Below are 24,042 nucleotides of genomic sequence, written 5' to 3' on the forward strand. Positions count from 1 at the left end.
TTTGTTGAAGTCTTTCAGGATGATGACTCTAATGCAGATGTAGCTTACTCTTCTGACTGAATGGAAATATGCTCGCTGTAATATTTCAGTGCATTAGGAGCTGAAAAGTGAAAACTTAATGATCTCTTTGCTTCTGTGAACATCTGTATATTAATTGACAGTAAATGTATCTCTTTCATCAGGATTTGTTTATGAACAGAAAGATTTAAATAAAAATATGAAATGGTAAATAGAAATATGAATTATTTAAATTTACTTAAAATATACACATTTATTTACAATATAAACGTCTTTATATTTTTTTTATTGCATATTTACATTTACAGTTATCATATCCCATTTACTAACATTTCACATTTCTATTTTCTTCTACTGTCATCGTGTGCTGAAAAAGATGAAGTGCTTTTACATTTCCTTTTCAGCACTTGAATTGTAGTAAAAGCCTGTCTGGATGGTACTTTTAAACTGTAAAATAATACGATTAAAAAATCTAAAATAATAATAAAAAAAAATATCAATCGACCACAAAACATTATTATTATTATTATTATTTAGTGCTGTTTCATTCAGTGAAGCTGTTTCTGGTCATATTCAGGTTACTCTGTAGATCTGGGCCCGTATCCCTAAAGATTCTGAGAATCCTCTCAGAGAGCTCCTAACTTAACCTAAAAATTCCTTGCCAGGAGTTTTAGCTTAGAAGTGATTCCAGAACATTTTCAGTGAACTCTGAGCAAGGAATGGATGGAAAATCCTATCTTAGTGAGGAGGTGTGGTTGACCCCGTTGCTAGGTATGAGTCATCATTTCAAAAGCCGTGATTGGTTGATCCTACAAGTTTGATGAAAATGAACTTTTGGTGATAATGAGCAAAGGATGTACCCTCAAATCAATAAACATAATTATACACTCTAATCTTATGCAGACTGTAATTGTAAATAATATTTCACATTCAAGAAAATATCTGGAAAATGAATAGTAAGCTGTAGGGGTTATAGCCTAACATTAGAATCTAAAATATGTGAAAACTTAAGCTCATTACACCCTGTTCAAATAATGATTTGTCTTATTTGCTCATATTAATATCCTATTATCATATCATATTTTGTACTTTCACTCCCATATGGACCCCATTAAAAACAAGATGGCCTATCTCAAGGGGCTGTCCTTAATGAAGTAGTAATTGTATCTCTAAGGAGATCCACCACAAACATGTTTCCTGCACGATCCAATCTGTAGCGTCTCAATAATTCCCTGTCATCCAGTGTTTGCAGGACATCTCTCCTGCCTCCTCTGTTGGCCATTTTGTGCAGCTGCTTAGGGGAACTCCTAAGCCACTAAAAGTCCTCTTCCCTGCTCTTAGCAGATCTCGCCTTAGGAGCCCTTTTAAGTGCTAGGAATCTTGAGGAATAGCTTTTATATTAACTGGGATTTTCGTGTCACTTTTAGGGGAAATTCTAAGAAAACGTCATGACTCTGAGAATTTTCTTAGAATTTGGCCGCTAGGAGCCACTTTTTGCACAAAAATTCTTTAGGGATACGGGCCCTGATTTTTATATCAGTCATAAAACAGAGTATACAGCAACACATTTGTCAACACAATTAGTCTGTTTATTATATTTAGTACATACAAATGTATATTTAGGCACATTGTTTGTGTTGCATTTAAAAACGGCTGTTAGGAAGCAAAATCTGTATCAGTGTTTGTCCACTAGACGACAGAAATGATCAACATTAAGATCAGAGTTATATCAAACATCAACATTATTGAAGAAGCAGATGCTGTTGTCAAATTTAATAAAACAACACAAAGCACAACGCATGTGGTATACTACTAGAACTGAACAAATGTGATTTTTCATGTTTTTGCTACAAGTGCAATAAAGCTCATTACAAGTACTTCAGTATAAATACAGAGCCTTGGAAACAGACTGTAATCAATACTGAACATCAACATTAATCTGGAACTGCTGTTAATTATAAAACAGTGAATATAATGGTTAGAGAAATACTGCTGTGGTTAAACTTCTTATTAAAAGCATATATGACACTTTCTGACTCTCACTGTCTACAATCACATGCAATCAAAACTGAGAGTCAAACTAGCCTTAGGTTAATAAAGTAACAGGTATGAAGGGTAACATTATTAAAATGACATCTGAAAGTGTTTGATAAACATGTTTCTTGGTCAATCTGAAACCAAAGAAGCTTTTTACATGCAAGCTTAACATTTCTCACTTTCACTGGACGGATTCTAGAGGCTCATGAAAGCAAAAATGTTGTTTTTTCCTTTGATCAAATTTTATATTTGTAAAATTAAAAAACATGAAAATTATCAAAGAAAAGAAGATATAAGAATAATTGTATTCATATGATTAGGAAAATTAAAACAATAAAGGGGAAGGTAGCTTACAATAAGGGAAAATATATAATAATAAAATAAAGAGAAATGAAAGAGAGCTGTCTGAACTTAATCAGAGTCAATAGAAATTAATTTTTCATATAGTTTCAAAAACCTGACTTTATTTATTTTTTTTGCTAGTCAAAAAGATGAGCAGTGAGTCAACCTCAATCAGAAAATGTGAAACGGTAGGAATTGAGCCCATCATTTTTGTTTATGGACAAAAAAAATAGCCCCCAAAAAATGAAAATATATTTTTTAGATTAAATTATTTTTTTGTTGTTGTAGCTGGAGCTGAAATGTTGATGATGTCAGAGTGATTGACACTGGTGGGCGGGTCTTATGTTATTAAAGTGAACTTGTCCCCTCCTCTTCATTCATTACATTCACATAGTCCTCCTCATTCACTACATCCAGATCATCTCCATTCAACAGTGGCATCACTACAGTCGCTGATTCATTCACTCGCTTTCCTCTGGAGTCTGAAGGAAAATACAGAGACAATGATGAATTAAAAACAGATAATGTACTGATCTGGTTTCCTTCATATCAGACATTAAAACTCAATCCAAGCACGTTTCTGGAAAATAAACATTTATTATATTTGTGAACTACTAGAATATGCATCTGTGTAATCTGAAATGTAAAAGTTTACTTGGGTCATTTAGACTTCTACATCTCAGATGTTTGTAGCATTATAAGATTCAGCAGAAGGTCATTTCTCTCAGGACAATCACTCTTTAATTCACTTGCAGTCATTTGTTTAAAATCTGAATGAATGAAACTGAATGAAGTCAAATCACACTTCAGATCATGATACTGTTGTACAGTTAAAGATATCTGTTGTACAGTTAAAGATATTCAGTGCAAACAGCAGATTCTCACCATTCTTCTCCATCATCTCTGATTTGTTCCTTGCTTAATTTGTGACAGCAGCACATAGAAGCAGAGAAATACAAAGACATCCATCAGATCAAGTGTGTGTATGAGAACAACATTTACTCAAAGTTACAACAGAAACATCATTCAGATGCGGTTTTATCAGTTCAAAACAAAAGGACAGTTTGATGTGTTTCAGAGTAGAAGAATATAATATACATTTTTGTGTTATTTACAGAGTGCTGACATAAACAAAAGCTGAAAGAAATATGCATTGAAGTGAGGCAGCAACTTTAATCATTTTTAATCTTTAATTTAACTTTACTTTTTTAAGAATGTAATGATCTACAGAATAAACTCTGAATGGAGTTTGAACATGAAGCAGTTTGATCTGAATTACCTGCAGAAACATCTGAATCTATGAGGAAGAATGTGATCATTATAACATTGACTGGAGCGACTCACCAGTGATAATAACAATATATGTACTATTTGTGTTCCCTTCACTGCTGCAGATCTTCAGTTTATAAGGTCCAGAAAGTTCAGGTGCAGACTCCTTGATGGTCAGATCTCCAGTCTGATCGTTCAGCTTCAGTCTGTCTTTGAATCTCTCATCAGGAACATCATATGTCTCTACGGTCCCTCCTTTGATTTTAGCTATGAGAGAGTTTTCATCTCCAAACATCCACTCTATGTGATCAGCTGTCTGTATTTCAGTAAGACCAGTCTTTAGAGTGACAGATTCTCCCATAGTCACTGTCTCATACATCACTTCATGTCACAGCAGCACATAGAAACAGAGAAATGAGGAGATAATAAGTCAGTAAATTTTCATTCAGGATGTTTGTGTGTATGTGTGTATGATGCATGCACACGTAGTGGCGGTTCTTGCTTATTTGGTGTCCTAGGCAAAATAAGACACATCGCCCCCTAAAGGTATAAAGATGCAACATTACATATGCTGACACACTTTTATTGTAAAAATAAGCTCTCAACTCAAATAACTATTAAATAATAAAAACACCTAGAAAACTGGCTGACTAAAATTGAAGTTCCTATCATGAAATTTGTACATTTGACATACAATAATGGATCCTTAATTTCTTTATAATTTAAAGGTACACTATGTTATTTCATTGGTCAAATGAGAAATTCTGATGGTTGACAGCTTCTAACAACAATAAAACCATAAGTGTACAGGATAATGTTTGAGCACACACAATATCAGAGCGAGAGCAGAGTCAGTTAAAAATAGAGCACACTGTACAGGTGCTGGTCATAAAATTAGAATATCATGAAAAAGTTGATTTATTTAAGTAATACCATTCAAAAAGTGAAACTTGTATATTGCATTCATTCATTACACACAGACTGATATATTTCAAATGTTTATTTCCTTTCATTTTGATGATTATAACTGACAACTAATGAAAGTCCCAAATTCAGTATCTCAGAAAATTAGAATATCAATTAAGACCAATACAAAAAAAAATAATTTTTAGAAATGTTGGCCAACTGAAAAGTATGAACATGAAAAGTATGAGCATGTGCAGCACTCAATATTTAGTTGGGGCTCCTTTGGCCTGGATTACTGCAGCAATGCGGTGTGGCATGGAGTCGATCAGTCTGTGGCACTGCTCCGGTGTTATGAGAGCCCATGTTGCTCTGATAGTGGCCTTCAGCTCTTCTGAATTGTTGGGTCTGGCGTATTGCATCTTCCTCTTCACAATACCCCATAGGTTTTCTATGGGGTTAATCAAGAACAGGGATACCATGGTCCTTAAACCAGGTACTGGTAGCTTTGGCAGTGTGTGCAGGTGCCAAGTCCTGTTGGAAAATGAAATCTGCCTCTCCATAAAGTTGGTCAGCAGCAGGAAGCATGAAGTGCTCCTGGTAGACGGCTGCGTTGACCTTGGACCTCAGAAAACACAATGGACCAACACCAGCAGATGACATGGCAACCCAAACCATCAATGACTGTGGAAACTTTACACTGGACCTCAAGCAACGTGGATTATGTGCCTCTCCTCTCTTCCTCCAGACTCTGGGACCTTGATTTCCAAAGGAAATGCAAAATTTACTTTCATCAGAGAACATAACTTTGGACCACTCAGCAGCAGTCCAGTCAAGACGCTTCTGATGCTGTCTCTTGTTCAAGAGTGGAGGAATGCGACAGCTGAAACCCATGTCTTGCATACGTCTGTGCGTGGTGGTTCTTGAAGCACCGTCTCCAGCTGCAGTCCACTCTTTGTGAATCTCCCCCACATTTTTGAATGGGTTTTGTTTCACAATCTTCTCCAGGGTGCGATTATCACTATTGCTTGTACACTTTTTTTCTACCACATCTTGTCCTTCCCTTCGCCTCTCTATTAATGTGCTTGGACACAGAGCTCTGTGAACAGCCAGCCTCTTTAGCAATGACCTTTTGTGCCTTGCCCTCCTTGTGCAAGGTGTCAATGGTCGTCTTTTGGACAACTGTCAAGTCAGCAGTCTTCCCCATGATTGTGTAGCCTACAGAACTAGACTGAGAGACCATTTACAGGCTTTTGCTGGTGTTTTGAGTTAATTAGCTGATTAGAGTGTGGCACCAGGTGTCTTCAATATTGAACATTTTCACAATATTCTAATTTTCTGAAATACTGAATTTGGGACTTTCATTAGTTGTCAGTTATAATCATCAAAATGAAAGGAAATAAACATTTGAAATATATCAGTCTGTGTGTAATGAATAAATCTATTATGCAAGTTTCACTTTTTGAATGGTATTATTGAAATAAATCAACTTTTTCATGATATTCTAATTTTATGACCAGCACCTGTATATCTGAGAGAACTGCACTCACGCATTATTTGGATGTGCTCTCATGCTAATGCGCTCAAAACATTAAAATAATACCATGAGTGAACTATAAAGAAGATAAGTCACATCTGAAAGCTGCATGCACATCTGGTGCCTCATGCTGGCCTTTCGCATCTGTCTATATTGCCTACGCCAGGATCTGCCACTGTACTAATTATGTAACGTTAATAACTATAATATTTTAGACCAAAATCATTCGTTTTAATACACTTTCAATATTTATAAATGCAGGTAAATTATTTATACTTAATTGGTATATTAATTTCCTGCTCGGTATTAAGTCATCATTTTGAACAAATTGGATAAATTGTGGAAAATACAAAATGAATGTCAAATTACAATAACACACTATAATGTGCACCTTTGCTGATTAAAATCCAGTTCTGTGTAAAACTATTCATTCAATGCATCACTTGAACACTGTGCATTTAAAAAAATAAACTGAATCACATTTACTTACAGCGTATTGAAACCTTGAATTTCTTGAACAAGATCTCTCTGCTGCTGCTGATGGTCAGTAGTTTATAGAGTCCAGTGTGTTCAACTTCAATGTCTGTGATGGTCAGTGATCCAGTCTTGTCCAGCTTCAGTCTGTCTTTGAATCTCTTATTAGCACCATCTTCATATGTCTGTAATGTCCCTCCTCTGATTTGAGCAATGAGAGAGTCTTGAGCTCCAAACATCCACAGGATCAGATCATCTCTCTGTATTTTAGTATCAGGGTTTAGAGTGACATAATCTTCTTTCAGTAATTTCTCCTCCACTTTATCTGTCACAGCAGCACAGAAACAGAGAAAAGCAAAGACAAATCTGTCTTTAGATCAAGTGTGAAATGATGTGAACATCAGAGTTTGAATGACTAAATAAGCATTCAGATGCTGTTTTATCAGTCTGAAATGAAGACAATGTTTTCCTAAACAGAAACTTTATATTACTGTTTCTGCTTCAGATTTGATGACTCAAAGACAAAACTTTAAATCTAAGTGAACTTTATACAGAGTGCTGATATAAATAAAAGCTTAAGGAAGTGTATTTCACTTCCTTAAGTGAAATAAATACTATGTTTAGTTCAAAATGCAGTCTAATGGGAGATTTTAAAACTGAATGTAATGATCTACAGAACAATCTCTGAATGAAGTCTGAACATGAAGCAGTTTCAGCTGAATTACCTGCAGAAGAACAGAATTATGGGAATGACTGCCAATGAATATCAGTGATTGTTATTATACTGACTTCAGCTACTCACCGTTGACAGTGACAATAAATGTATTTTCTGAAACCCCACTGCTGGAGATGATCTGTAGTGTATAGACTCCAGAGTGTGCTGTTGTGGTGTTCTTGATGGTCAGAGATCCAGTCGTCTCATCCAGATCCAGTCTGCCTCTGAATCTACCATCAGGAACATAATCACATATCCAGAATTCTCCGGTCTTTTCTTTGATTTCAGCTATGACAGTCTGCTGCTCTTCATGTCTAAACATCCACCGCATCAAACTATCTTCTATTATTTCAGTATCAGGGTTTAGAGTGACATCATCTGCCTCCATCACTGCCATCTCCTCTTCATGTGTGAGAACAGTGCATAGAAAGATAGAAATACACAGACGTCATTAGATCAAGTATAGGTGCATGTGAACATCAGAGTTTTACATTTCTACACACAGATCATGCAGATGCTGTTTTATCAGTGATGATCTTTATGCTGCTGTGTGAAACGTATGAGCTGAAAAATTCAATTAATTAATTGAAAAATTAACATGAGCTAACATGTTAACATTAACATACAGCTCTCATTGACATTATTTACATTTACATTTTACATTTATTCATTTAGCTGACGCTTTTATCCAAAGCGACTTACAATTGCTATATATGTCAGAGGTCGCACGCCTCTGGAGCAACTAGGGGTTAAATGTCTTGCTCAGGGACACATTGGTGTCTCACAGTGGATTCGAACCCGGGTCTCTCACACCAAAGGCATGCGTCTTATCCACTGCGCCATCACCACCCACCAAACATTATCCTCTAAACATTAAACAGTTTGATCTGAATTCACTTCAGAAAAAATGAATGACTGAGGAAGAATGTGATCATTATTACATTGACTGGAGCGACTCACTTTTAAGACAAATGTAGAATCTTTTGTATGAGGTTTCTGTGCCTCTGCTGATCTTCAGAGTGTAGAATTCAAAGCTTGCAGCTGTTAACTTTGTGATGGTCAGTGATCCGGTCTCCTTGTTCAGCTTCAGTCTGTTTCCGAATTCCTTTTCATACTTAGTCACCTCTGTGGTCTTGATTTTAGCCAGGACAATCTGCTCTTCATCATCAAACAGCCACTGTATCTCATCATCTGTCTGTATTTCAGTATTAGAGTGTAGAGTGACAGATTCTCCCCTCATCACCTGTATCGCCCTCTCTTCATGTGTGAGAACAGTGCAGAGAAAGACAGAAATACACGGATGACATTCGATCACGTATGTGTGCATGTGAACAACAGAGTTTGACATTTAATTTGTAATTTCATTTTTGGGGGCTTTTGTCTCTTTGTCACAATATGTGGTTTATATGACAATATAGACCAATGGAGTGATTTTTTTTAAACAAACTTTATAATAACCAAAGACAGAAACACACTTCAGACTGAAATGATCTGAGAAAACATTGAAGGGAGTTGAAACATTAAGCAGTTTGAGCTGAATTCACTTCAGAAAAAATTAATGACTGAGGAAGAATGTGATCATTATTATTCTGACTGGAGCGACTCACCTTCGACAGAAAAAAAAAATCTTTTGTATAAGGTTTCTCTGCCTCTTCTGATCTTCAGAGTATAAAGTCCAGTGTGTTTAGTTGTGAGGAAATCGATGGCCAGTGATCCAGACATCTTGTCCAGCTTCAGTCTGTTTCTGAATATCTCATCAGGACCGTCATATGTATTCATCGCTCCGTTCTCTCCTCTGATTTGAGCTATGAGAGTGTCTTCAGTTCCAAACAGCCACTGTATCTCATCACCCTTCTTTATATCAGTCTCAGGGTTTAGAGTGACATAATCTCCCTGCGGTACGGACCCTGACAGCAGCACATAGAAACAGAGAAATGAGGAGATAATTATTGAGTTTGTAAATGAACATTTCAGTATCATTTAAGAACTGAGAAGATACCGTCTGATTCTTCATATGTGCTTCTAATAATCACTTCACCTTCTGGAGGACTTTTACTAAAGATCTGTAACAATTTGCAATAATATTGCATGAGTTAACAGGAATTAACTGGTTCATAAAATATGTTCCACTGAAAAATGAGGTTTTAGTTAAAGGAACAAACTTGTTTTTAAACTGTTCTTTCAGGTAAATACTAATATTCAGTTCTATTCCATGTGATGACAGATTATAATGTCCTTCACAAAGTTGCCTCCACAAATCACAAAGAATAGGGGTGTAAAAAAATATCGATACACGTGGTATCGCAATATTTTGTTTGACGATACTGTATCGATTCTCAAAAACTGAATAAAGATATTTAAAAAAAACAAAAACAACATCATACAGGATTCATGGCAGTATGTTTCGTTTTGAGTTCATATCCCGACCGCTAGATAGCATTCTTCATCTCTGAACTTAAACAGTGACTGGAAACACTAGCATCAGGGCACTCCACTAATGTTATTGTTAATATAGTTCGCTGCCAGTAATGGAGGATGAAAGAATTGTTCCAGTTCTCGTTTCGGTGTACAAAGCTGAAGTGTGGAACCATTTGGGCTTTTGTGGTAATGTCCGCCCGGGACCACGGCGTGAGCGCCACCTCGGTTTCGCCGCTTGCCGCGTCCAGGCCCTTTCACACAGGACGCGGCATGCGCTGCGCCTGCCGCTGGGTTCAGCGCAGTGTTAATTTTGGCAGGCATTTTTGATTTAGTCTTAGTCTTTATCTTGAGACGAAAATGCTTAATAGTCTTAGTCACATTTTAGTCATTTGAGTCTTTCATAGTTTTAGTCTAGTTTTAGTCGACGAAAAGTCATTGCATTTTTGTCAACTTTTAGCCATTACTTTTAGTCAAACTGCAGTTACCAACATTTATTTTGGAAGCTATTTATTTTTGTAGTATTCAAACAAAAATAGTCATTAATTCTTCTCTCTTTAGACCAAATCAATTAAGCTTAGTTATGAGAAATTTGAATCAAGGATTGAATTCGGAAAAACTGGAATAAATTTAAATTTTTTGGTAGAGATATAAATTAAACTCATTTTTCAGATACAGTAGGTTTACTTAAGTATACATTTATTTAACACCTTTTGTTGGTTAACATTTATGACAGATAATTAGGAATGCTGTCCATTTAAGACGGAAGGTATGCATGTAATAGCCTACTGACATACATTCAGTTTTCACCCACCTGTTTAAACTCACTTAAACCATAACGGACTGTATTTCCGTGAGATACTCTGAGAGACATGTGGACTGCTGTGTGTGTATTTGAGCACTGAGAACTGATCGCGCGCTGTATGAGAACTGAAGAAGTGGAGCGCGCGCGCGAGAGAGAGCACTTCTATCAGCGCGTTTCCGCCTATCGCACCTTCACTGACTTTAAGTTAATCAACAATGAATTGTGACTCCCGGGAAAAACGGGACATCTGGTCACCCACTCCCTAACCCTTTGGGTGCTGAGGCCATTGTTTCAGATTGCTAGTTCGCGCTTTGGTAGCCCCTCCGTCCACTGCGGCTGCCATGCAAACGCCCCTTATCCAATGACAGAGACTCACATTTTGAAAGACAAGTCAGTTAACTTAGCCTATAGGATGTATTTTGAATGTCCGGTAGTCCTCAAATAACATTTTAGTCCCGTCTCGTCTTGTTAATGAAGACGCGCATATATTTCGTCATAGTTTTTATCATCAGATATTAGTTTTAGCTCGTCAACGTCTCGTCTTAGTCACAGAAAAAAGGTTCGTTGACGAATATTTTTCGTTGTCGTCTTCGTCGACGAAATTAACACTGGTGCGCGCAGCCCTTCAGATACAAGGCGATTTGCGATATGCTCGCCAGAGCGAAGTAGGCGGAGTTTTCAAAAAATTTAGGTGGAGTACTATACGTCTAGTCATTGGATTGTTCTTCCACCTTTCGGTCAGCAGCAAAACATGTATCTGTCCCGTGTTAAGAAGCGAGCGATAGCAGTAGCCCTGCTAGTAATAAGAAGAAAGAGAGCAGCAAGAAAGAAGAGGCTGTGGGTGCATTAAACCCTGAGGTCCAGAGAACAGTTTGGGGAATTCAGGCTTGCAAATGAGCTCCGTTTTCACAGCGACCGGTTCCAGGTGTACTTTCGGCTCAGTAGGGAGCAGTTCGACAGCTTGTTGAGCAGAGTCGGACCTAGAATCTCAAGGATCCATACAAATGACAGAGAATTACTATTGGCCGCGCGGGGAAACGTCACAGAGCGCAGCGGCAAAAGTTGAACTATTTTGAACTTTGACCACGGCGCTCGCGCAAGCCATTGAAATGAATGGATTTCATAGCGCAGCGCATGCCGCAGCACATCTGTATTTATTTGATTGTTTTACAATTGTTTTTTCTTTAGGAATCCTGCAAGCACTTTATTTTTCATTGATACTAAGCAGATGTAATTTTTTGTTCAGATCAAAATGTTATGATATTGTTTATTACAATTGTAAACTTAAACTGTGAACCTTTAAAGCAGGATCTAAAAATATATATGGTCTTTTTTTATCAAAATAGATTTTATACATGCGTTTAACCAAAGACCACTTTAATTTTTCCCTCTTGACTCGTACTGCATAAAAAGTGGTTCAGTAATGTTGAATGTTACAGGGAATGATTATTGCAAATGCAGATCCCAGTATGTTCTGGTTAAACAATTTGTATTTATTTATTGCTAAGGTTTGCATATTGTGGTGTGTTCTTAATGACAGCTTTCCTAAAAATATATCCTATTCCTAAAATAATAAATATCCCAATATATCGCCTTGCTTACAGTATCGCAATATATCGTATCGCAACCCCGGTATCGTGATACGTATCGTATCGCCAGATTCCTGCCAATACACAGCCCTATTAAAGAAAATTAAACCCAGAAAATGAGTTCATGTGCTGTAAGTCTTCTGAACTCATACAGCAGCTTTCTGTGCAGTTTAAGTGTTTGTTTACTGAAACTCTTTGCTGTAATTCTCAAATATTATCTTCCATACTCAAACACATGTGTCAAGTTCATCTATGAAATATTCAGTCAATTAATTCCCTCTCTCATGTTTGTAGCTCAAATACATTTTGTGTTTCATTTCAGAGCTTTAGTGAACGGTAAGATGATCAGTGAATAATTACTCATATTTCTGTCTGTTCACACACAAACATCACATGACCTGAGAAGACTTTGAATATAGTAAACGAGTCACATGATACTTTTATGACAGATGACACTTAATACTCAAGACTGTTTGACAGATATGATCACTAAAAACTGCTGTTGTATAGAAAAGAGCTCCATAATGTTTATCCAGATATCGTTTTTTGTATTTGACAGAAGTCATACACGTTTGCAATGATTTAAAGGTGGGTAAATGATGACAGAATTTATATTTTAGAATAAACTATCCCTTTATGGGAATAAATGGTAACACTTTATTTTATGGTCTCTTAACTAGTTGCTTATTATCATGCATATTACTAGAATATTAGCCATTTATTAGTAGTAATTAAGCACATATTCATGCCTTATTCTACATCCATAATCCTACCCAATACCTAAACTTAACAACTACCTTACTAACTATTAATAAGCAGCAAATTAGGAGGGTTTTTTTTTTTGAGGGAAAAGTCATAGTTAATAGAGAATAAGTGTTCCCTATTCTAAAGTTTTACTGAATAAATAAATAACACTAACTGATCAGACATGTTGAGATATATTAGCTGAATTATAAACATGAGAGTCGTTTACAGTAGACACACAAACACTCTCTCCATATCATTTTCTTGGTTTTCAGTTTAGAGTTTCTGTAATAATAGTATATGACGTTTAAATGAACAAAGTGAATGAAGCTACACACAATGATAAAAACACAAACACGTGTGTGAGGTGCTATGAAAGACTCAGGCAGCTCAAATAAAACTCAAGATGAAAGACCGAAGGACATCAGGACTATGATTTTAGACCAGTTTCTGCTAAATATCTCAAACATCAATAGAAGAACAAAACTACACACATAGACATATTCAAAAGACAGCTCTTAAATTCATTTTAAAGAGACAGTGACTCAGTAACTAGAATATTAATGTAATTCAGCTCAATACTAGACAATCACACACTTATTAATTATTGCATCAATTACAAGCAGAACTTGTGGTTAAAGTAGAAATGTTGACTGAAAAATCATACTATACATTTAATCTCTACTGAACCACAATAAAGCTCAATGTTTTTTCTCTTGCTGTATCAACTGTAATACTTACATGTTTGGCTCGGTAGATTAGTGGTCCTGGGACGACGGTAGTACATCACACCAGCAGCTACAGCTACAGCTGCAGACACCAGAACAGCTCCAACTATCCCTGCTTTAGCACCTGGAGACATTGGTACTGAAATGATAAAGAGAAACAGACATTAAAGTGAATGTGTGTCTGATCTATAACAGACACTAGAAACATCAGCACTATATAATCTAAATGTGAATTTGGTAAGTAGATATTAATGTTAATGATTGTGATAATTACAAATAAACATTAAAAACAGTGATGAAGATTAAACAATTAAAAATACTTGAAAAATATTGAGAGTTGCCCACACAAAATTATAATCAGAACAAAGATCTATCAAAAATAGATCAACCTTGATTAAGCTCAGCTGGAGACAGTTTGTTTTTACAAAACAGTTGCTGTTTGTTCACTGAGCATTAAAGAAAGCAATGGGCTGAGACGTTTTCACTCTGGTTCGGTTTTAATAAGTTTTTTACTTTGCACCTTTTCACTTTGTGTAACAATTTATGTGACAACAAGCTTTTTTAGCTAATAAAGTATTTTAATACTTTTAAAATGGAAGTTTTAATTCACATCAGTTCAACAGTTCAGACAGCTGATAAACAATCATTACTTCAAAACTCTTGAGTTACTCACCGCTGACAGTAACAGTGAATCTCTTATGTAATGTTTTTTTTCTGCTGCTGATCTTCACTTTATAAAGTCCAGAGTCTGTGGTTCTGGTGTTTGTGATGGTCAGAGATCCAGTCTGATGATCCAGCTGCAGTCTGTCTCTGAAAGCCTCATCAGTATCATATAATGGTGAGCTCTTGGCCTCTATATCATGTTTAGCTATGAGTTTTCCTTCATCTCCAAACCTCCACACTATCAGCTCATCTCCAGTTAGTTGAGTAACATCAGTCTGAAGAGTGACAGGATATCCCTCCGTCACTGACACGATCTTCAGTTCACCTTTAGCAGCATCAATAACAGCCGGAGACTCTACAAGAAACAGATTCACAGATAAATTCAACATACTGAACACCATTACTCACATAACTACAATCTTAAGTTTTACAGTTGGTTAATTCTGCTTATGCTTACTAAATAAGATATGCAAATTAATAAAAGTAATCAGTTTGACATGTACAACGGTTAGATATATGTGTGACTAATATGACTGGCTATGAGGCGTCTTATTTCATATCACAACACAGCAACATTTCACTGTTTAAATCACTGCACTTGTCTGTGTTCAACAGATAGAATTACATTTCTTATTTCTATACAATCATTGATTCTGCTTTGACTTGTTTTGGATCTAACACTATTACTGGCAGATATAAAACAAAGTATTGGGCTATATTGTTTTGCGAAATGAGTCAGTCAATATTAATTACTTTCTAGATCTACAGTATAAAATCCACATCACACTCCTCATCATGCTGCTGTTCTGAATATCAGTCATGTGATCACTTATGGCCCAATCACAGCTGTGATGATGTTCAGGACACAATTGTAGTATTGTGAAACTAAAGCTCTGTAAGACTGTTATAAAGCTATACATTATAACTCATTATTGCTGGTTGCACTTTGAATCTGTTTAGTTGGTAACACTTTGCAATGATGTCTCATTTCTTAACATTAGTTATGTTTTAATTAACATGAACAATTTTTGCACTATTTATTAATCTTTGTTAATGTTAGTTAATAAAAATAGTTGTTCATTGTTTGTTCATGTTAGTTCACAGTGCATTAACTATTGTTAACAAAAACAACTTGTGATTTTAATAATGCATTAGTAAATGCTGAAATTAACTAAGACTAATAAATGCTTTAGAAATATTGCTCATTCTTAGTTCATGTTAATTAATGTAATGAACTAATGAACCTTACTGTAAAGTGTTACCGTTTAATTTGTGTTTCAATTATTTTAAAAAAGCAGGTCCCTTTATATTGTGTCTTTAAATACTACTTACTAACATTTAAATTAATAATTTCATATAATGCAATTATTATGCATGTTTTTACACTGCATTTGTATACCTGCATGTAATCTATACTTATCAGTATACTGTTGACCCTACATCTACACCTTAACCCACCCTTGAACCTAACCAAACCACCCAGCCTGTCTCTAACCTCAATAGCAGCAAAAGTGATACAACATGAACACAACTGTACCTAAAAAATTATATTTTTTATACATAAGCATTTATTAGCTAAAGACACCTAATATGAAGTGTGACCAAAAATTATGTTTACCATAGACAGTAACAATGAATATTGAGGACAACCCCCCAGTGCTGTGGCTGATATCTGCTTTATAACGACCAGAATGTTTGGTTTTCATGTTCTTGATGGTCAGAGATCCAGTCTGAGGATCCAGCTGCAGTCGGTCACTGAATATCTCCTCATCTTCATATGAGATCTCTTTCCCAACAATATCAGCAATGGTAGAGCCCAGACTGCCAAACCTCCAAAGTATCGGAGTAAATCCCTGTGTTTGATTAAGACCGGAGTTTAGAGTGACAGAATCCCCCTCCATCACTGACACTGGCTTCACTTTATCTTCATCAGCACCAAACACACCTGCAGAACAAACAGAAACAGTTTCTCAGAGATTAAACATTGCTAATAATTAGGGTTGTAACAATATACCGGTATGACGGTCTATCGCGGTTTGAACGTACGCGGTTATCATACTGTAAACATTTGCATATTTACGGTTTAAAAATAAAATTAATGAAAAAAAATATATATAATAATCTCAACCGCGCATATGCAATTTATTTCAGCTAAAAAAACACGTAATCTGATGGATGGATAAATAAAAAGTAGATATGGATGGCGCCGTTTTATCTACTACATACTGAAGTATGCATGCATGACACTAATGGTGTTTTCAGCGTCTACATAAACATGAACATCAGCAGAGCTGCTCTGAGAGAAAACCAGTTTTATTTGAGAAAAAAACTATACAAATACACTAAACTCAAAGGTCTGCTACAACGCGTCAAAATAAAAGTTCAATTTAACTTAAAGTCCTGACAGAAATAAATTAGCATTGTACAATGTACTTAAAAGCTATGACAACAATAATATTAATATTCTTTATAATAATTAATTTAAACATTATTTTTAAGGAATATCATGTTTGTCCATGTTTTTACTTAGAATACCTCTGTTGTGCAGCACTTTGCCAAAAATAAGTGTTGTTAAATTTTAATTTGATAACATTTAAAAACATTAATTAAAATGTTAAAGTGTGATATAGATATACATAAGGCTTATGGCTTTATTTTGTAATTGTTTTTTTTTTTTTTTTTTGGTTTTTTTTCCTCAGAAGGGAGGCTTACTTTCATTAAAATGATTAAGTTTTTTGCAATAAAGGATTTGTTCACTCAAATAACTTGTTCTTATTCTTTTAAGAGACATTGTTATGATAAGAATTATTGTTTAATATATACCGTGAAACCGTGATATTTTCTGAGACGATTATCATACCGTGCAAATCTCATACCATTACAACCCTATGTCTGGGTAGGGTATTCCTGCAATACCAGAGACTGCAGTTTCAGGACTCCATTTCTAGGACCCTATATGTTTTTGTTTGTTTGTTATTGTTTTGTTTTTTGTATGCATGTATGCATGTACATACGGTGCATCCAGAAAGTATTCACAGCGCTTCACTTTGTCCACATTTTGTTATGTCACAGTCTTATGCCAAAATGGATTAAATTCATTATTTTACTCAAAATTCCCCAAACAATACCCCATAATCCAACATGGCGCCGCTGATGGCAGCTGTTGTGCGTTGCTCTTCAGTGTTTGTACTGTTTTTGTTTGTTTTTCCTGTTTTTTGTTTTTCAAGTAAGATCAGTTTTACCAGGGATGATCTTCTGAACATTCGGCAGAACACACCACAAAATCTTCTACCGGTTTTTGATTTTTCGGACGTTTTGCTGGACATTGCAGTTGGCGGAGCCGTAGCTCTGGTCAAACGCTACAGGAGGACGCGCAGGCGGGGGAAGAGAGCCGGAGCGCTCGTGAAACTTCGTCAGCATGGATTTCGGTCAGAAACCTGGCTGAATGGCGACATACCGGACAGCGTGCTACATCTGCCTAATTATCAGCTGATCAGAGCAGATCGGGACGCAGAATCAACGGGGAAATCGCGCGGCGGTGGGACGTGCTTTTACATCAATGAGAGGTGGTGTACAGATGTAACTGTGTTAAAGAAGATGTGCTGTTCAGATCTAGAAACGCTCTTCATTAACTGCAAGCCGTTCTATTCGCCACGGGAGTTCTGCTCGTTCATTCTCGTGAGTGTCTACATTCCACCGCAAGCGCACGTGAGCACAGCTTTACAGAAACTCGCTGATCTGATCACAGAGAGTGAACAACAACACCCGGACTCTGTTTTAATCATTCTCGGGGACTTTAATAAAGCAAAGCTCTCCCGCGAACTGCCAAAATACAGACAGCATATCACATGCCCCACCAGAGACAGTAATATATTGGATCACTGTTACACAGCGATAAAGGACACATATCACTCTGTTCCACGAGCAGCTTTAGGACTCTCTGATAAGGGATGTGCGGTATACCGGTACTGGAAAAATACCGGTATATATTATATTTCAAACGGTACGATATCATCATTTTGCTCAATTCGGTATTTCATACGCTGCAGTGCTTCCCAAATTGCTGCGCAACCGGTAAAATGTGACAACAGAACAACGCGATGGATCAAACAGATTAAACTATCAACGCACCAGAAATTAATAAACAAAGAGAACAGTAGAAGTGAAATATGGCATTACTTTGGATACAAAACAGATGACAAAGGTGAACGAACTTACCTTACTGCACCTGTATGCATGCGTTGCTATAAATCATGTGCTTCCACAGAGACAACACATCAAACCATTTTAAGCACTTGTCACTTGCTCATCCTGATCTTTTCAGGTGAGTGCATAATTCATAAATTCAGATTTAATTTGAACTTTTATTTACAACTGATCAACGCTCATTCAGATGTGATACAGCAAGCTCAAACGTGCATGAGAGACACGCTAGAACCAGTGAAGTTTTGGTCACGTAATATATGAACTTGCATTTCATACAATCGAATATTAATTAGATTTGAATTGAGCAATAATTTTGCTATATTAATTTTAGTATCAATGATATGAAGGGAATGTTTCTGACGCGCTGTCGACCGCTAATAAGAAGCAGCAGAGAGAGTGAGATTTATTTAATGCTTTTTCTTTGGCTGAGTCTGAAATCTGAAAACAATCTGAGCGAGTGAAATAATAATGTGATTTTGAATATTACTTCGTTAGAATAACACTTTACAATAAAGCAATATTTATTGCCTTAATTGCGCAACTTCAGTTGTATTTTTTTTCTTCAAACTCAGTCAAAATGTAACCTATGTTCCCGGTAGGTCAGACATTTTGTTTGCACTGAAAAGATAAGAAGATTTTAATATATTTTCATCTTATTACTTCAGTTAGCCTATTTTTTTTTCTCCAACATCAAAATGTAACCTATTTCCCTGTAGGTTTTTTGTTAGTTTGATACAAAGTTATTAAGATATGAATCTATTTTTATTATTATTATTATTATTATTATATTTAATTAAACTGTTCTAAATTCACTTATCTTTTGAGGCTGGTTATTTGTCACCTATGGTATCGATTTAGTATCGATACCGAGGTATTACATTCTGGTATCGTACCGAAGCCAAAATTATGGTATCGAGCCATCCCTATCTCTGATCACTGTTTGGTTCATCTTATTCCGTCCTACAGGCAGAAACTTAAGTCTGCAAAGCCTGTATTAAGATCTGTTAAAAGATGGACTAATGAAACAGAGCAAGCCTGTTTCGACCTGACTGATTGGACTGTTTTTGAAGCTGCGGCAAATGACCTGGACGAGCTCACAGAGACTGTAACATCATATATCAGTTTCTGTGAGGACATGTGCATTCCTACCAGGACTCATCTATTCTACAACAATGACAAACCATGGTTCACTGCCAAACTCAGACAGCTCCGTCAGGCCAAAAAAGATGCTCACAGAAAGGGGGATAAAGTCTTGTACAAACAGGCCAAATACACACTGGAAAAGGAGATCAGAGTGGCAAAGAGGAATTATTCTGACAAGCTCAGGAACAAATTATCTTCCAGTGATCCTGATTCAGTGTGGATAGGAATGAAGGATATCACCAGCTACAAGACACCCCCCCCCCCCCCCCCCCCCCCAGCACTCTGGAGAATCAACACCTGGCAGACGGCTTAAACGATTTATTTTGTCGTTTTGAACGATCACCCCCACACCCGCCCAGAACACCCCTCCACACAACCATTCACACCTCCAGCAACCTCTCTCTCCCCCACACCTACAATTCAAATCAGCGAAGATGATGTGTGCCAGGTCTTCAGGAAGAACAAAAGAAGGAAAGCACCTGGTCCAGACGGTGTGTCACCAGCCTGCCTAAAAATCTGTGCTGATCAGCTGGCCCCCATCTTCACACAGATCTTCAATAGATCACTGGAGCTGTGTGAAGTCCCCTCATGCTTCAAACGCTCCACCATCATCCCCGTCCCAAAGAAACCCCAAATTACTGGACTTAATGACTACAGACCTGTGGCCCCAATGTCTGTAGCCATGAATTCATTTGAAAGGTTTTGGCTTATCTGAAGGACATCACTGGACCCCCTGCAGTTTGCCTACAGAGCAAACAGGTCTGTGGATGATGCAGTCAACAGGGACTGCATTACATACTGCAACACCTAGACAGACCAGGGTCTTATGTGAGGATCCTGTTTGTGGACTTCAGCTCTGCTTTTAACACCATTATCACGGAAACCCTTCAAAGAAACACAGTGCCAGTGGATCAACAGCTTCCTGACAGACCGACAGCAGTTAGTAAAGCTTGGTAAATCCACATCCAGCACTCGAACCATCAGCACTGGAGCTCCTCAGGGCTGTGTTCTCTCCCCCACTGCTCTTCTCCCTCTACACCAACGACTGCACATCTAAAGACCCCTCTGTCAAGGTCCTGAAGTTTGCAGACGACACCACACTGATTGGCCTCATCCAGGACGGTGACGAGTCTGCTTACAGACAGGAGGTTAAGGAGCTGGCTGTCTGGTGCAGTCTCAACAACCTGGAGCTTAACACGCTCAAAACTGTGGAGATGACACCCCTGCACTCCCCCCACTCACCATCATGAACAGCACTGTGACTGCAGTGGAGCCATTCAGGTTCCTGGGCAGCACCATCTCTCAGGACCTGAAGTGGGACACTCACATAGACTCCATTGTCAGGAAGACCCAGCAGAGATAGTACTTTCTTCGCCAGCTGAGGAAGTTCAACCTGCCACAGGACTTACTGAAACAGTTCTACTCCACCATCATCGAATCCATCCTCTGCACCTCAATAACTGTCTGGTTCAGCTCAGCTACCAAATCTGACCTCAAAAGACTACGGAAGGTAGTCCGGATTGCTGAGCGAATCATTGGTACAACCCTCCCCACTCTCCAAGAACTGTACTCATCCAGAGTGAGTAAAAGGGCTGGCAAAATCACTCTGGACCCCTCACATCCAGCACACTCCCTCTTTGAACAGAGCTCTGAGCACCAGAACGACCAGACACAGGAACAGTTTCTTCCCTCAGTCAATGCATCTCATGAACACTCAACAATAAACGTGGAACACACAACTAATACATTATCCATTCACCACACTCACTAATTTTATTTGTATTTTTTCTAATACTTGACCTGTACATACATAGTTGTCTATATTATATATTGTGTGTTTTTTTTTTATTTTTATTATTTATTATTATTATTATTGCTGCTTTGTACATTGGTTATTTGTTGTTATTTTGTTTTTATTATCTGTCTCCTGTCCTGTTGCTGTCTTTCTGTTGCACTGTGGAGCTTCTGTCACTACAACAAATTCCTGGTATGTGTAAACATTCTTGGCCAATAAAGCTCATTCTGATAATGACAACACAAAGTAAGTTTTTTCGAAATTTTTGCAAATTTATAAAAAAAAAATAATCACATGAAGCAGAAGCACCTTTGGCACCAGTTACAGCCTCGATATATTATGAGCTCTATTGCAGTGGTTTTCAAACCTGTCCTGCACATTTTGTATGTTTCCCTTATCTATCACACCTGATTCAGCTCATCAGCTCGTTAGAAGAGACTGCGAGATCTGAATTGGGTGTGTCTAACAAGGGAGATATGCAAAATGTGGAGGGCAAGGGTGCTTGCAGCTCATGTTTAAAAACCACTGCTGTATTGGAATAGCATTGGCTAGATGGCGGGGTCACAAAAAAATAAAATAAAAGTCTTCAAACTGCGGTCCTGAAACTGCAGCCTCTGGTTGTGCAGCATGTCTACGCGTCTCGAAAAAAAGGTCAAGGGGACAAACAAGTAATTAGAAAAGGTGAAGGAGGACATGTCCCTCGGTCCGATCAGGATATATGGATGAATGTGATCATATTTAATACTGTAATGAGCTCCAAGAAAAGAGCATCAGCTAAAGCGAAACCGAAAGTGTTCAAGAATAAACAGAAATCACACACTTACCGCACATTAGTAACAAAAACTGAAAGCTTTTGAAAATCTCCTTCATATTGTCGTAGATTCCAACAAAATCTGTCTTCAGTATTATTAAAAGTCGTCGTGTTTGTTTCTGAACCACACCCTTCCGACTGAGAGCGACGACTGTGAGCAAAACCCGCTAAAAACAACACAGAGATGTTTATACCGACCGCGAATTAATACTCATACACATAACGATATATCGTCTACTTAAGAAGAAGCAGAAGTTTACGTTTCCAAATCTTAAGGCCTGTAGCGGAACTAAAGACCGTTATCGGAGACGCAAATCTTCTTCTTCGTTGGGGTTTTAGGCAGCTGGCATCCGTTTTGTTGCATTACTGCCACCTGCTGTTCTTCAGTCCATTTATATTAGACAGAGGCTATTTGCACCAAGTGTTTATTGCATACTGTTTTATAATGTAATACAATACTGAGGTGCAGATAATTGCCACTATTTTGCAACAAGTAGTATAAATAGCAGAAAATCCTGCTATTTTAACATAGTGTAAATATAATCTATAGCTATTTGCACTTAAATAACAATGACAAAAATAACAAGTAAATAACAAGTTCTCATCTTGCCCACTGATCTCTAATCATATTTATATAGATCAGGCATTATGATGGCATTATGATGTCATCTAGTGACATTTAGCTACTGTTAATTGAAAGCAGTTGGCAACACTGGTTTGGTTTCTCACACAAACCGCTCGTTTCGTGTCTTAGGACATCATGTGTCGTCACGAGCCACAGGGTTTAATTTGGATTTGTCTGTGCATGTTTATTTGTTTTGTCTCATAGATGTAGTTCCCATTGACCTGCATTATATGACTGACAGACTGCAACGGTTTGAGTTAAAAATCTCCATTTGTGTTCAAATGTAGAAACAAAGTCACCTACATCTTGGATGCCCTGAGGGTAAGCAGATAAACATCAAATTTTCATTTTTGGGTGAACTATCCCTTTAACATATATGATGACATACTTAAAAAAAAAAAAATACAAATGTAAAAAAAACAATTCTCTATAAATAACTTTGAGTCAAATATCACCTTGTATCACCTTTAAAAATCATATTTCCCATGTTACAAAAACAGCATTCTTCCATCTTAGAAACATTGCCAAGCTTCGAAACATGCTTCCTGTTTCTGATGCAGAAAAGCTAGTTCATGCATTCATGACCTCTAGACTGGACTATTGTAATGCACTGCTAGCTAGGGGTGGTGATGGCGCAGTGGATAAGACACATGCCTTTGGTGTGAGAGACCCGGGTTTGAATCCACTGTGAGACACCAATGTGTCCCTGAGCAAGACACTTAACCCCTAGTTGCTCCAGAGGCGTGCGACCTCTGACATATATAGCAATTGTAAGTCGCTTTGGATAAAAGCGTCAGCTAAATGAATAAATGTAAATGTAGCTGGTAGTCCTGCATCTTCAATAAACAAGCTACAGATAGTCCAAAATGCAGCGGCTAGAGTTCTTACCAGGTCAAGAAAATATGATCATATTACCCCAATTTTACAGTCTCTGCACTGGCTACCTATTCAGTTCCGTATCATTTACAAAATATTATTACTTGCCTATAAGGCCCTAAATGGTTTAGCTCCTGCGTACCTAACTTGTCTTCTACCACGCTACAATCCAACCCGCTCCTTAAGGTCGCAAAACTCTGGACTTTTGGTAGTACCTAGGATAGCAAAGTCCACTAAAGGAGGTAGAGCTTTTTCACATTTGGCTCCTAAACTTTGGAATAGCCTTCCTGATAACGTTCGGGGTTCAGACACACTCTCTATGTTTAAATCTAGATTAAAGACACATC

General features: G+C 37.2%; 2 protein-coding genes across 2 annotated transcripts in view; both read right to left on the reverse strand.

Annotated features, from left to right (window-relative positions):
* Window positions 1–22,523, reverse strand: part of LOC306874988 (uncharacterized protein) — a 172,322-nt gene extending 149,799 nt beyond the window's left edge. The window contains exons 1-3 of the mRNA XM_079425335.1: window positions 22,208–22,523; window positions 15,858–16,184; window positions 14,250–14,594 (exon numbers count right to left, since the gene is read on the reverse strand). Coding sequence (XP_079281461.1) covers window positions 14,250–14,594; window positions 15,858–16,184; window positions 22,208–22,253 — 718 coding nt within the window. The 5' untranslated portion in view covers window positions 22,254–22,523. The remainder of the gene's footprint in view (window positions 1–14,249; window positions 14,595–15,857; window positions 16,185–22,207) is intronic.
* Window positions 1,586–24,042, reverse strand: part of LOC306874987 (uncharacterized protein) — a 127,589-nt gene continuing 105,132 nt past the window's right edge. The window contains exons 8-15 of the mRNA XM_079425333.1: window positions 13,590–13,649; window positions 8,903–9,202; window positions 8,256–8,552; window positions 7,383–7,697; window positions 6,597–6,905; window positions 3,742–4,047; window positions 3,283–3,315; window positions 1,586–2,879 (exon numbers count right to left, since the gene is read on the reverse strand). Of these exons, the coding sequence (XP_079281459.1) occupies window positions 2,746–2,879; window positions 3,283–3,315; window positions 3,742–4,047; window positions 6,597–6,905; window positions 7,383–7,697; window positions 8,256–8,552; window positions 8,903–9,202; window positions 13,590–13,649 (1,754 nt within the window). The 3' untranslated portion in view covers window positions 1,586–2,745. The remainder of the gene's footprint in view (window positions 2,880–3,282; window positions 3,316–3,741; window positions 4,048–6,596; window positions 6,906–7,382; window positions 7,698–8,255; window positions 8,553–8,902; window positions 9,203–13,589; window positions 13,650–24,042) is intronic.

Source organism: Barbus barbus (genome assembly GCF_936440315.1).
Source record: "Barbus barbus genome assembly, chromosome: 9".
NCBI lineage: Eukaryota > Metazoa > Chordata > Actinopteri > Cypriniformes > Cyprinidae > Barbus > Barbus barbus.